This window comes from Carcharodon carcharias, chromosome 13 (genome assembly GCF_017639515.1).
Source record: "Carcharodon carcharias isolate sCarCar2 chromosome 13, sCarCar2.pri, whole genome shotgun sequence".
Lineage (NCBI taxonomy): Eukaryota > Metazoa > Chordata > Chondrichthyes > Lamniformes > Lamnidae > Carcharodon > Carcharodon carcharias.
In genome coordinates this window covers 102,815,965-102,830,890 of record NC_054479.1, presented here as the reverse complement: position 1 = coordinate 102,830,890, position 14,926 = coordinate 102,815,965, and the positions used below count along the sequence as shown (strand labels likewise).

The window sequence follows — 14,926 nt, the reverse complement described above, 5'->3', positions numbered from 1 at the left end:
GCATTCAGCAAAACTGCAGCCTCAGAAATCACTCAGTGTTATTTTCTGATTCAAGTGGAGAAACTTTAAGCTGACCAGCCTATTTAAAACAATTTTCCTAATGGCCACGGTGTTGGCACTCACTTGCTGGGCCTGACAGCATGGAGCAGGAATCAGGGGTGGGGCAACAAGACCAACCAACTGATGTTTAACATTTCAATTTTTTGAAACATCAGCAGGGATGACTGAATAGTGGGTTTATGTGTGGATCAGCTTCATGGGGGAGTATTTTCCCTTCATCGGATGGGCGTGGTGGGCTGGCCTGGGAATGGCCGCGCAATGGCCCGCTGTCCGTGATCGGGCTCTGACCAATTAATGGCCAGCTAGCGTGAATCACGCGCTGAAACGCTCAGCACTGCCTGGGTCAGGGGTGGGGAAGGTCGAGCGTGGAAGTCAGCGCATGTGTATGGGTGCGCTCACAGAAAGCTCCCTGAAGGCACAGAGCTGTGTCAAGGAGCTGAAGATTTCTAACGTTAAAAATAAAGATTTAAAAATTAAGGTAAACATGTCCCCTCATGTGACTCTTTCTCATGAGCAGGGACATGTTAGAAATGAGGTTTAAACATTTTTATTTTATTTTTAACACCAGAAACCCCATCCTGCTGGTGGATGAGGTTTCCTCAAAAACCCAAAGGCCTTTTGGCCTTTTCACCTACCTGCCAACCGTAACAGCCCTCTTAATTGTTAGCGGGTGTGCTGCCGACTCCCACGCGCGCCCGCCTACCGAAATATCACATGAGTGCCTGATGACTTCAGGATGCTCGCCCGACGTCATTGCGCGCTATTTTTCTCCCGTTCGTGTCAGGCACGCTCCTGCCCCACGAGTGAAGAATTCTGCCCATGAAGTTAAACATGTATGTATTTCACTGACACAGTTGGACATATGTTCCCCTCAAGGTAAATTAAATTTAAGTATTATTGCAACCCCTATTCAGCAAATACAGACAAACAGTCTGCCATGACAGGTTCTAGCAAATGACTGGCCCCTACTGAGATCAAGGAATTATTTCAAATTGGGATGCATTAGTTTTCCAAGATTGGGCTGGATTTCGCTCTCATCTATGAAGTTTGTTACATTTGCATTTCCCCGTAAACTTTCTACGGTCTTTTGGACTGCAAATTCCCGTCAGCCAACTATCAAAAAGCACAGCATTCTGCACACAGCATCTGGGACCTATGTGGACAGAACAAGCAACAGTGTTTCTCCTTATCCAATTACATTGTAGAATTGTTACTGAGCGGCACAGAGTGTGAGTCAGTAAGTGTCAGATATTGAATTCAATGTCAAATCAGGCACAGAAAGCAAAATGAAGAGAGAGAAAGAAAAAAGAGAGAGATAAAAGAGACAGAGAAAAAAATTAAAATAATACATTTTTACTTTAAAAAATCTCCAACCATAATAAAATTTGAAGGAATGAGATTCCAGACTTGTGAAAGTTAATATTCAAAATCAAACGTTGTTTGACAGGAACTAAGACTCATTGCACCATTCAAAGGGAACTGACATTGGAATGGAGAAGGCCCAACTTTTTCTGACCAGTTTATGCACATCAATGAGGTGAGTACAACAACTCCAAGCCATCCTATATATCTGAAGATGAGTCCCTAGGCCAGATGTTGATTTTGAGAAGTTAATGAAGGAACATAGCAACTTATGGATATCCATGTTTAACTGCTGTGTGTGGATGCCACCACATTCTGTCTGATTTCTATGTAAGTTCCATGCATACAATGGTGAGTTCTGTTAACCTTAATGTTATTTCTACTGCAAAATTTGGCTTGCTAATTAATACTACCACTCCGGCAACTCAGTGACTTCAATTGCCTTGATCCTCCCTATTTCTGTAACTTCTTCAAGCCCTACAGCCCTCTGAGATCTCTATGCTCCTCTAATTCTGATTGTTTTTGCATTCCTGATTTTCTTTGCTCAAGCATTGGCAGCAGCGCCATAACTGCCTATGTCTTAAGGTCTTGAATTCTCTTCCTAAATTATTTTCTCTCTACCTTACTCATCTTCTTAAAACCTATGTTCTTGACCAAGCTTTTGGTCATCTTCCTCAATATCTCCTTAGGCGGATGTCAAAGTTAGTTTGATAATGCTCCTGTGAAGCTTTTTAAAATGTTTTACCACGTCAAAGTCTCCATATAAATGTAAATTTTTGCAGTTGTTGTCTATGCCAAATGGTCACTTTTACAGCAAGCCATAATATTTCTTTCTCTTTCCCATTGGGAATATTTCATCAGCACACAATGGCTTTTAGTTTTGCAAATAAGTATTTTAATTTTATAACTCTTCTTGCTGCCATATTCTTCAGGCGTTGCATGCCTGGATGTTGATAAGCCAACTGCCAAAATGTTTAATGGAATGAGGTGTTGTGGTGCAGTGGGTAGTATTCCTGCTTCTGAGCTAGAAGTCTGGGATTCGAGTCCCACTCAGGGACTTGATGGCCAAGCAAGGTGCACTCATAACATGGCTGAATACATGCAAATGGCAGGTGGTAAGAGCAGGAGAGATTTCTGGTCAACCATGTGATGGAGGGAACTGGAGTCTCTACCATCAATATCTGTAGTTCCAGGCTGCAACTTGCATGTGAAAGTGTATGTTACCACAGCAACCTGGACTCCCTGGGGAGCTGGTTGGCTCAGTTGGCTGGACAGCCTGTGTGGATCAGATTGGTGCCAACAGCATCAGGTTTGACCCTTGTTCTGGGTGGGGTGGATTTGGGACCTGCCTCCTTGCCCTAACTGTGGTGGAAGTCATGGCACTGTGGGTTGGATCAGCTTTTGAGCAGAGAACTGAAGAAGAATATTTAACTACTATGTTTTCTTAATCTTACATACAGGAACTCCATTCTTTTAAAGTTCTGCATTGCATTTAGCTTCCCAAAGTCACAAGTGTGCATATCTTTCTCACATCCAGACTATTTCAAAGCTCGCCTGGCCAGCCTCTTAGTATCTACTGTTATGAATATGAGATTTTTATAGATGATTATGTTTTGAGCTGCCTTTTTAATTCAAGGAAAAAAGGAGGTATGAAGAGTGTCACATGATCTGCTTTGAGTTCTGCTCAACAACAAGCGTGGCTTGGTTCCCTTGAAGACAAAGGGGCCCAGATCAGATGCTACTGAAATGTACATTCTGTATTTCATACCTGAAAACAAAGACAAGAACAGCTGGGATGACCATGGATCGACGTTTGATCTCCGGGTTTTTGGACAGAAAGGGAAAGAGGGAGAGGGAGAGAGAAAGCAAGCTACCAGGTGAAATGTGGGAGGGAGGACAGTCCCCAGTCAAAGAGGCTCATCCCACAACACTCTAAAGTCTCTGAAGATTTGCCTTGGTGAGGCCAGGAAAAGAAATTGACAGAGTGAACTTTACTGCTGGTCGGGAATTCTCTTGAAAACTGAGGAAAGCACCTTTCAATGGTCATTTGATGTTACAATTCAGCGAAATGAGACGTAAACCCATTGGAAGCTAGGAGTGGCTGTGGACTGTTTCCTATAAAGACTGTAATCCTGTGGAGAGTGTGCTGTAAAGTATATTGCAGCATGTGGTTATCAGTCATGTTAAGACATTAATGAGGGCTTTCTTTTCTGTAGTTTAGAATTTTGGTTACTCACTAGGTAACGTTTACTTAATGTTGTCTTTAGTTTGTTTGTCGCTGTAAAAGTCTTAAAACTTGAAATCTTGTTGCCCAATTCCTTTAGGAAGAGGGGGTCTCATTGAAATGTATAAAATTCTGACAGGGCTGGACAGCCTGGATGCAGGAATGATGTTTCCGCTGGATGGGGAGTCTAGAACATGGGGTCACAGTCTGAGGATACAAGGTAGGTCATTTAAGGCTGAAATGAGGAGAAACATCATCATTCAAAGAGGGTGGTGAACCTGTGGAATTCTCTACCATAGAAGGCTGTAGAGGCCAAGTAACTGAATATATTTAAGAAGGAAATAGATAAATTTCTAGACCCTAAAGGCATCTAGGGATATGGGGAGAGAGCAGGAGTACAGCATTGAGATAGAGGATCAACCATGATCCTATTGAATGGCAAAACAGGCTGAAAGGACCGAATGACCTACTCCTCCTCCTATTTTCTACAGGCAGGATTTTAAGCCCGCTGGCCAGCGAGCGTCTGACCCGATCAGGTGTAAAATAGCACGCGATGATGTAGGTCGAATGTCATCAGGCACTTGTGCAATATTTCAGCTGGCGAGTGTGTGCGAGAATCAGTAGCACGCCTGCCAACAATTAAGAGGCTTGTGAAGGCCATTAATCAATTAATTTAAACCAATTTTTTGCTGCTCGTCCAACCTTACGGTTGTTGGGTGGGTGATTTGGCCAGGTGGCTTTTGGACTTTTTTAGGAAACCTCATCCACGGGCAGGATGAGGTTTCCAACTTTAATTTAAAAAAAAAACTTTTTGACTTAATTTTTATAACGTTTATGTTCATGTCAGTGAGTCCTCTGTGGACACATGTTTTTCACATTTTCAGAATGTTTATTTTTGATTTTAATATTCTTCAGCTCCCTGAGGCAGCTCCCTGCCTTCAGGGAGCTTTCTGTGTGAGCTCCCCCGCGCACGCACAGACTTTTGCACTCGCACTCCTCCCGCCCCCACCCGGGCAGCGCTGAGCTTCTCAGTGAGTCTTTCATGCTGGCCGGCTGTTAATTGGCCAGCCAGCGTGAATTCACGGTTGGCAGCAGACTGTTTCCTGGCCGCTCCTGCGCCCGCCTGCCCAACAACTTGAAAATCCTGCCCAATGTTTCTACATTTCTATTTTCTTAAAAGTTATCGGTCTCTACGGGGATTGTGACACTGCCCTCCAAAAACATGAATTCATCCAAAATCAGCTCTGACTCTTGTTCTCCACAAAATTCTGCTCCCTCTGGTACTGCAAATTTCAAATCCTCCCAACTTCCTTTATCCCAAAATTGGTAGCTGTGCCTTCAACCCTCAAATTGGAATTTCCTCCCTAACCCCTCTGCCTCTGCACTCTCCGTCCTTATGGTCCACCTCTTTTACTAAACTCTTGCTCACCTCTCCCAATATCCCCTCCTTTGACTCGGGGTCCATTTTTCCTGCTGTGAAGCAACATTTTTAAAAATGCAAGTGTTATTATTAATGCAATTTAATTAAAACTCCCATTCATAAAATGAAATAGCATTTTTATTCATACTGGGCTTCATTTCTTTAGATATTTATTGGCTCAGCCCTCGGATATTAAAGAAGTGAGAGAAATGGATAACCAATTCAAATCACAATGAGATGCAATTGTTATGAAATCAAAGGTAAGTTATTAAATATAAATGTTTCTTTTTAAAAGTCTGCTTATCTGATGATTGCAGTGCAGCTAATTGGATGAAACTCTGATGGTTATTTTTATTCACACTCAGTTGACTATTGTGACAGAGAGTGAATAAGCATGGTGGAAGGAAGATAGTAATGCAGAAACACACACAGAATATCTTCAACAAATGGACAGGTTATTACTGGAATGCCTATTTCCCTCTGATACTTGTCCACCAACATTTGTACCCCTATTCTCTTGTTTGGCAGACTGCTGCTAGTCGCAGTGTATGTCCAGCTTACTTCCCTTTGTTGATACCGATAATTGTTTTGTGCCATTGTCGTGCTGATAGGCCAGAAATGTAGTCTACATTTGTAATGCAAGTGAAATAGCAACAGTTGTAGTGAATGAAATAAGTGTTGTGAAGGTGCTGAGAATGTTACTGAGTTAAACGTGGTTAAACTAGGAAGTCCCAATTAATGTATCTGTGGTGGTACAATAATGTAATTAGGCAGGTATCTTTCACCCTCAAAGATAAATAGAAGTCTACATTGTTCAAGAGGAAGCAGTCATTTTTATGTTGTCCTCAAAGATACAAAACACAGCAACAACTTTGTGGAGCTAATTGTTATTTAAGTTATCGCACATGAGGGTGAATTTTTAGGTCTGTGAGTGGGGGTGGGGCCCTCTCGCTGATGTGTAAAATGAGGCGGCGTGACGTCACCCCGTGTCATTTACATTTTCAGGTCGGCGGGCGAGGAGCCGAGTCGGCTGCGCACACGCTGACCTGTCAATAGCTAGTTAAGGCCCTTAAAGAAGTAATTGAAGTAAGCAATGGACCTGCCCGTACAACCTGAAGGTTGGCGGGCAGGCTGGAGCCCAGTTAGGCTTTCAAAAAAACATGAAACCTCATCTATGGGCGGAATGAGGTTTCATGAGGGTTTTAAAAATGTTTATGAAATTTATAAATAAAAATCATTGACATGTCCCAGCTCCTGTGACAGTGTCACATGAGGGGACATGTCAATAATTTTTTTTTTCTCTGTTCAACACAGTTTTTAAAGTTGAAAGGATCTCCCTGAGGCAGCACTTTGCCTCAGGGAAATCTGTGAGCTCTTCCACTCATGCGTGAAACAGTGCGCAGACCTGCTCAGGAAATTCCCCCCACCACCCGCCCTGGCCTGCACAGAGAGCACACAGGGCGTCAGGGCGGAAGTCATGCTGGATGGGCCTTAATTGGCCCGCCCACGTAAAATGGTCCGTGCTCTCGACTTGGGGTGCCAATCAGGAACCTGCCCACACGTGTCTGTTCCTGACCCCCCCCCCCCCCTCCGATGGGGGGATGATCCAGCTCCATGGTGTAGAATTTCAGAGCGGCAACATGTAGGACTTCCTGTCATACCCATGTTAATGTTTTACTCTTTCCTTAGTTCCATTTCATTCTGCTTTGCTATAATTGAAACATTTTCACATATCCTGCCAAAATTATTTTGGGCTTTGTGGGGAATGGTTCTATTCCTGTGTCCAGGCTGAAATTAAGTGGGAGCGGACTGAAAATTGAGGTGCACAACTTACCACCCCTTTCCTGTCTGCTGATCCTGCTCTTACCTGACAGCCATGTGGGTGCCTGTTAAAGGATTTGTTGGACAGCCATCGGATACTGGAACCTTGACCAACTTTTCTGTTCCTTAGCCCAACATGTTGAGACCACTTCTTGTGTCTCAACTGCTGCACCAGTTGCGCACAGCCAGATCAGCATGCATTGGGAAACAGACCTAGGAGCTTCTGGCGTGTATAGCTTCATCTATAACTGGAGTTCTACTCAGGCTCAGAATAGGGAATAAGAATTTCAATGCTTTGCAATGATAAATATCTAATAAAATGATTTATTGCAAATCAGCTGCCTAAAAGTGAATAAACTGATTACCAAATGTTGCTACATTTTTTCCGTACTCACCAAGAAATGTGACAACCTGTAGCCTCATCTCTTTGTGTAGGATCAGGAACGGCAATAGTTTTTCTGAAAGGAAAGCATAAAACTGAGAATATCGTTGACCAACAGCAATAATGTGATTTTTCATACTGAATGTGCATGATTTCAATAAACACAACTTAGCTGTCGATAATGGGGAATCCTGTATGTGATGGACTTGGTCTAATAATTTTCTACTAGTACAAGGAATCAGGTTTTGTAATGTAAACCCAGTAAGCTAACATCTGGAGGTCAAACTCTTGAGATCCAACTCAAATGCGCATCAGTATAAAAATGGCTTAAAACATGGAAATTATGAACAAATGTCCCTTCCCTCTTCACCTTTCTCCTCTACTTTGCCTTTCCTCCCTCCCCACCCCCATCATCTGTCTCCTTTCCCCTACTTTGCCTTGATTGAATGTAGCTCCGTTGGTCACGCACTTGCTTCTGAACCAAGGGGTTCTAGCCCCACATCAGAAGCTTGAATTCCAAATTTATGCTAACATTCCAGTACAGTGCTGATGGTGTGCTACATTGCCAAAGGTGCTGTCTTTTGGATCAGTCTTTAAACTGAAGCACCTTTGGCTCTCTCAGGTGAAAGATCGCATGGTATCATTTGAAGAGGAGCAGGACTTATAGTTGGTGTCCTGGCTAATATTTATCCATCAGTTAACATTACTAAAGCAAATTATATTGTTGTTTGTGGGGCCTTGCTGTGTGTAATTTGCTACCAAGCTTCCTATATTACAACAGTGATCAAGCTTTAAAATTACTTTATTGGATATAAAGCACTTTGGAACATCCTGAGGTTGTGAAAGGCATTTTATAAAAGCAGGAATTACTTTTTTGACTCAATTATCTCTCTGCCCTTTAACCCTGTTTCACAAGAAAGGTGCCCTCACTTGATGCAATGAGAGATTGACTAGTAATAAGATCATACATCTGTTTCTAATCCCTCTCAACCTATTCCATTGTAAATTTCCAGATCCAATGTAAGTTTGTTGCGCAATGATTATACACCCCACCAGCATGACAAGTTTCCATTATAAATGTGGATATAGAAATTTAAAATTAAAGTATTAAAATCAGGGTGGACTGCATGACTTTAAAAGAGAATTAATTTTGAATTTGTTAGCCTTTGCCTTTTCCTAATACTTCAACTGAAGACCAGAATTGGTCTTGACTCCCTGGGGTAGATCTTGTATTTAAGCAATAGTGTAAAATGGGTGATCGTGAACTAACAGCCAGTTTTACAACACACAAGATTTTTTTTTCCATTAAAGACAATGGGAGTGGCAAACATGGACTAAAGGGCTGAACTCCAGAGGTGAGGTGAAAGTGACTGCCCTTGACATCAAGGCAGCTTTTGATTGAGTGGTGGCATCAAGGAGCCCTAGCAAAATTAGGGGAGGTGATGGCATTGTGGTGTTGTTGCTGGACTAATAATCCAGAGACCCAGGGTAATGGTCTGGGGATCCAGGTTCGAATACTGCCAGGGCAGGTGGTGGAATTTGAATTCAATAGAAACCTGGAAATTAAAAGTATAATGATGACCTTGAAACCATTGATGATTGTTGTGAAAACCCATCTGGTTCACTAATGTCCTTTAGAGAAGGAAATCTGCTGTTCTTACCTAGTCTGGCCTACATATGACTCCAGGCCCACAGCAATGTGGTTGACTCTCAAATGCCCTCTGAACTAGGGACGGGTAATACATGCTGGGCTGGTCAGTGATGCCCATGAATGAATAAAAAAAAAACTAGAGTGAATGGAAATCAGGGGGAAAACACTCCACTGGTTGGAGTCATTTCTAGCAGAAAGGAAGATGGTTGTGATTGCGGGAGGTCAATCATCTCAACTCCAGGACATCACTGCAGGAGTTCCTCAGGGTAGTGTCCTCGGCCCAAACTTCTTCAGCTGCTCCATCAATGACCTTTCGTCCATCATAAGTGCTAATGATTGCATTACGTTCAGCACCATTCATGAATCCTCAGATACTGAAGCAGTCCATGTCCAAATGCAGCAAGACCTGGACAATATTCAGGCTTGGGTTGACAAGTGGCAAGCAATACAAGGACCAGGCAATGATCATCCCTATTGAACCATTGACCCTTGACATTCAATGGCATTACAACTGCTGAATCCCCCAATATCAATATTCTGGGGATTACCATTGACCGGAAACTGAACTGGGCAAACCATATAAATACTATGGCTTTAAGACAATGTCAGAGGCTAGGAATCCTGTGGCAATTAATTCCTCTCCTGATTCCCCAAAGCCTGTCCATCATCTACAAGAACAAGTCAGGGGTGTGATGAAATACTCTCCACTTGCCTGGATGAGTGCATCTGCAACAGCACTCAAGAAGCTCGACACCATCCAGGACAAAGCAGCCCACTTGATTGGCATTCCCTCCACCACCGATGCACAGTGGCAGCAGTGTGTACCATCTACAAGATGCACTGCAGGAATTCACCAAGGCTTCTTAGACATCAGCTTCAAAACCCATGTTACCATCCAGAAGGACAAGGGCAGCAGATCTATGGGAACACCACTTCCTGGAAGTTCCCTTCCAAGCCACTCACCATCCTGACTTGGAAATGCATTGCCGTTCCTTCACTGTTGCTGGGTCAAGATCCTGGAACTCCCTCCCTAACAGCGCTGTGGGTGCACCTACACTACGTGGACTGTAGCGGTTCAAGAAGGCAGCTCACCACCACCTTCTCAACAGTAATTAGGGATGGGCAATAAATACTGGCCTAGCCAGCGATGCCCACCTCCCATGAATGAAAAAATGAAATCAGAATCCTGACTCTAGTGCACAAGTTAAGATCTATCTGCCTCCATGTGGAGATTGAATAATATTTGTAATTATTTTAGAACTGTACCTCCAGTATGTATTTCCTATGCATCTCACTGAATCTTAATTAAAAATATTCAAAATTCCTAGCAATTTTTGCTTTATGCTGGCAGCTGATTGGTGTGTATCAAAAGGTCTTTCAGCTGATTGGCTCCTCTATAAATGTTGCTTTCTAAAGTGTTTCCAGAATACTTTATAAAATATGTTCCACTGCCATCTTTATTCCTTTAGCAACTGCAACGTTTATCGTGATAAATTTTATCGCTAATACAATAAATTCGATACATTGTTTCACAATAACATGATATTATTAAATTCTGCATCTTTGAGTGCTTTCAAAAGCCTAAGGCATGAATTCATCCATGATATTGTGGGCTGTGGACAAATTTATTGCAAGTTTTCATATGATTCTCCATAGTTAATCTGTTTAGTAGCAGGGCATCTTAATCCTCAGTAATTGCTAGTAATTATAACTGTTCTTCACAAAACCTAAAGCATGAACTTTGGAACATTTTGAAACAAGTGTTGACAATAAAATTATCTTCAGTGGCTCGTTTTTAGTCAAGGAAATAGGGTGAGATATCAAAAGAGACAGAGGGACAGACTAAGATATTTTTAACATAAACGCAGAAAAATTTGATGTTAGAATTTATGATATATAAAACTTACCCATGAATTTGTTCAAGCAATATTAAAAATCCCTGCTCTTCTATCGGAGCTCATGGCTCGAGTTGGAAATATCTAGGCACTCTTTTGGTAAAGGAAGAAATAGCAATGTTTTTAGAAGTGGTAAATTATTACCATTACAATTGTTACAACTGTGAAGCTGTATCAGTAATGTGTACTCAGTGACAGTTATCTCAGCTTGCTGGTTGCCAATAAAAGACAAAGTGCTGCCCCATTAAGGCTGCAACGGATCCAAGCTAAATGTCACACACATACATGTTGTGGGAGATCTTATGATGGTTTATATGTTTATTTTTAAGCATTGCAAATTTAATATATTTTAAATAATCTGTTATCTGATATCTAAGAATCATTTCTGAACAGTTCTCTGTTTATTTCATTGTTGGAAACCCATTTTATCCACTGCAATTTTTAAATGGTTGATTTATTTACCATCTTGTGTCTGGATGACCATTAATGGACTATTGGTTGATATAGCCCAGGGAATGTCAGATCACACCAAAACTGAGATAAAGACTTATCAACAAATCATTTCTACCAGAACCAGTTTCCTTTTATTCTTTTCCTTGACACTGATGTTTTTAGAGAAAGCAAAGGATATTTTTAATCAATAATGATATTAAAAATGCAGAGATGCTGTGACTGACACATGCACAATTAGCTGGGTCCACACAATAATTGAACAAACCCCCTCAAATCCACTCACTATGGTTTCCAGATGCTGGATCGAAGCCAGAGGTCAGGGTGTTTTTTTTTTTGAGGAGCTGCAGGAGCACACCTGTGTCTACTGGCTCACAAGGAAACAAAAAGAAAATGGCCTCGCTTTTCGGGGATTCATCTGGCCCCAGCTACTTTTGCCCCCAGGTTGGCCTGATGGAGAAGCCATGATGCTTTACCTCCACAGGCCTCAATTTAAAATTGCAGTCAGAATCTGATAACATAATTGGACCTCGATCTGCAAATTTAAAGCAGGACCTCACTGCTTTTCGTAATGTATACCAATCACTTGCTCAAAAGAGGAGGCTAAAATGCAAGATGCAGGAAATCAGTGGGATTTGTGGGGATAAGTCACTGCCATTATAACTACCCATCTGCATGGTTTCTGCTAGGTGAACAGTTAATATCAGACCAACAGACTTTGCCAGTAATCCTTGGGTGGGAATCCTGTAATCAGTATTAGGTGCAGATGCTTTATACTAACATTACAAACATATTACTCATCCTTTTTTTATTACAAAACATGGGAAACTTGATACTTCAAGATAAAGGCAAAATTAAAGTTTGTATAAAACACAACATTTATTGTGATAATCTGCGAACTATGTCACTGTTTACTCTAGGAGTTGATTGAAGACTTTGACTACAGAATTTTCACTGTATGTTAAGCAGAAACTAATTTTAACAAAAAGACAAATATTTCCACACAATATCATCCTAATATTTTTATTTTAAGTCAGTTAATAATTTAAACAAGCTACATCTTATGCCATATATTGCTTTTATCTTTTAAATCCAATTGGATTTTATGTAATTTATATGTTTGCAGTCAGCCAGTGATTTTGACAATCCAGATACACAAGGAATTTTACAGATATTTACAATTTATAACAGAAGAGTAGCTGATTTATTATTATTCCATTTTGCGGCGAAAAATACATCAAGCAATTATAAATAGTTACTTTGGCTTGGGCTATTGAGAATCAATGTCTTGTATGAACTACTTATTTAAATCTCATGAATAAAAGACTCCCAAGTTAATAGAAGCTAAACACAAATATAAAGCAAAACGTTCATCTAAAGTTTATAGAAACATCTATTCTACTTAAATAGACTTAAATATGTAATTTTGTTCACCTACTTTGACTTTCCCGTCCTCTTGTAAAGCGTATGGCTTAATCAGGGAGATGAGGTGCAGCAAGTAAAAGCACACATGAGGAACGTTCAATTAAATACAAAGTGTTGCCCTCGGGCACCTGGGTGTGGAGGAAAAAGTATTTGATATCAGAGTGTTGACTTGTGAAGAATTCTGTTGCATGCTGTCTCTTGTGGCAGTTGTTAACAGCACATAGGACTTGTATATTTTAATTCTAGATTTTCGATCAATCATTTATTTATAAACATAGAACAATTAATTCCACTCAAGATCAACGTTATTAAGTTTCTATCCCACTAACAAGAACAACTTGCATTTATATTGCACTTTTAATGTAGTAAAAATATGGCTGAAAACAGACTCTTTTTGTGGAAGCTTTTCATCTTGCACCCATCTGGACAATTTGCAAGAATACCAAATGTAAAGGGAATAACAATTTATACTGCAGTGCTGATTGGTTGGCAAGAGGACTCTGATTGGCACAGTCATTGCCATAGAGAATGCACTAGTTGACAGTGACTGAGAGTTAACTGCCAAACATTGTTTGAAATTTAAACTAGGCAGCTTGATGCTGATTGGGAAAGGCATTGCCCTGAGGAATGAACCAGTGAATGGCTATCACTTATTTTATTTAGCTGAAACAGGTGCAATGTGTGTAATGTTCTTTCTGTCTGCAAAGAACAGGGCCCTGTGTGTTAATATATGTAGCTTCCAGTACATGCAAATGCACCACACTGCAAGCCTGACTGACAATCTTAAATTGGCTGTCAGCATAATTCTTAGCACACTGAGGATTATTTAGAAATGTTGTCCAATCATGGAATTACATTTAATGTTGGACACTGTGTTTTGAGTTTTGCAAGCACGGGCTGGTTGGGTACGGTCTGTACTTTGCCCATTGCGGACAGCAGAATGGACATGCTATTTGATAAGATCAGACAGTCTTGGGATGTACAGCCTACATACCTAGCATCACACTAGCACTGAAATTCATATACTACATTACTGACTTGTGTGATAGGCAGAATGTCTTTTTGGCTTGATGGCAGCATCCTGTTAGTAGCAAATACCACTTGTATTGCTACTGCATAGTAGTTGTGTGAAACAGCTAGCTTAACCTGTTGCTCAAAGTTTTGAGATACCTGGCCATTCCAGGGTAACCTGAGGTAGACTGGGCACATTGCTGCTGTCAAGCCAAAAAGATACTTTGCAGACAGAAAGAACATATATGCACATTGCACCTGTTTCACTTAAACAAAATAAGTGATCACCATTCACTGACTCATTGCTCAGAGCAATACCTTGACCAATCAGAGTCAAGCTGCTTGGTTTAAATTGCAAGCAATGTTTGGCAGTTAACTGTCAGCCACCATCAACTGGTGCATTCTCCATGTCAACACCTCTACCAATCAGAGCCCACTTGCCAATGAATCATCACTTTCTTCTCATACAGTATAATTATTGTTTCCTTTACATTTGACATTCTTGCAAATTGGCCTGATGAGTGCAAGACTAAAAGCTTTGACAAAAAAGTCTATTTTTTCAGCAATAGTCAAGTTCTGCACTACCAAATGTCTAGTAGTGGGAAAATATCCCATGGTGCATCAGAGGAGGATTATTAAACAAAGTTCAACACTAAGTCATATAAGTAGATATTAGGACAGGTGACCAAAGCCATTTGTCATTTGTTCTGAGGATGTGAGCATTGCTGGCAAGGCCAGCATTTATTGCCCATCCTTAATTGCCTTTGAGCAGATGGTGATGAGCCGTATTCTTAAACCATTGCAGTCCATTTGGTTTAGGTACACCCACACTGCTATAGGGGAGGGAGTTCCAGGATGTCACTCCACCTCATTTCAATTTTCAGGTCGGTGGGGGCGCACCCACTGACCTGTCAACGGCCAATTGAGGCCATTTAAAAAGTAATTCAAGTAGTTAATGGACCTGCCCGTCTAACCTTAAGATTGGCAGGCAGGTCGGGAGACTTGGCGGGCTTCAGAAAAAGCATGGAACCTCATCCATGGGCGGGATGAGGTTTCATGAAGATTTTTAAAAATTTTATAGAAGTTTGAATAAAAGTGATGGACATGTCCCAACTCATCTGACAGTGTCACATGAGGGGACATGTCAGAGAAATTTATGTTTGTGCATTGACGATTTTTGAATTTGGCACAGATCTCCCTGAGGCAGCACTTAGCCTCAGGTGCT

The 14,926-nt window shown here is 41.2% G+C and overlaps 1 protein-coding gene across 6 annotated transcripts in view; it reads right to left on the bottom strand.

The window, feature by feature from the left end:
* Positions 1-12,769, bottom strand: part of lamb4 (laminin, beta 4) — a 155,859-nt gene extending 143,090 nt beyond the window's left edge. Inside the window, exons 1-3 of one of the 6 annotated variants that reach the window (XR_005944939.1) lie at positions 12,704-12,738; positions 10,828-10,908; positions 7,283-7,345 (exon numbers count right to left, since the gene is read on the bottom strand). Coding sequence is in view for 3 of the 6 variants with exons in the window: in XM_041203598.1 (XP_041059532.1) it covers positions 7,283-7,345; positions 10,828-10,831 (67 nt within the window). In the remaining 3 variants the exon portion in view is untranslated. Of the gene's footprint in view, positions 1-7,282; positions 7,346-10,827; positions 10,909-12,699 lie in introns of those variants that run through there. The other 5 variants (XM_041203600.1, XM_041203599.1, XM_041203601.1 and 2 more) reach the window with 5 other exon arrangements.
* Between the last annotated feature and the right edge of the window lie 2,157 nt (positions 12,770-14,926).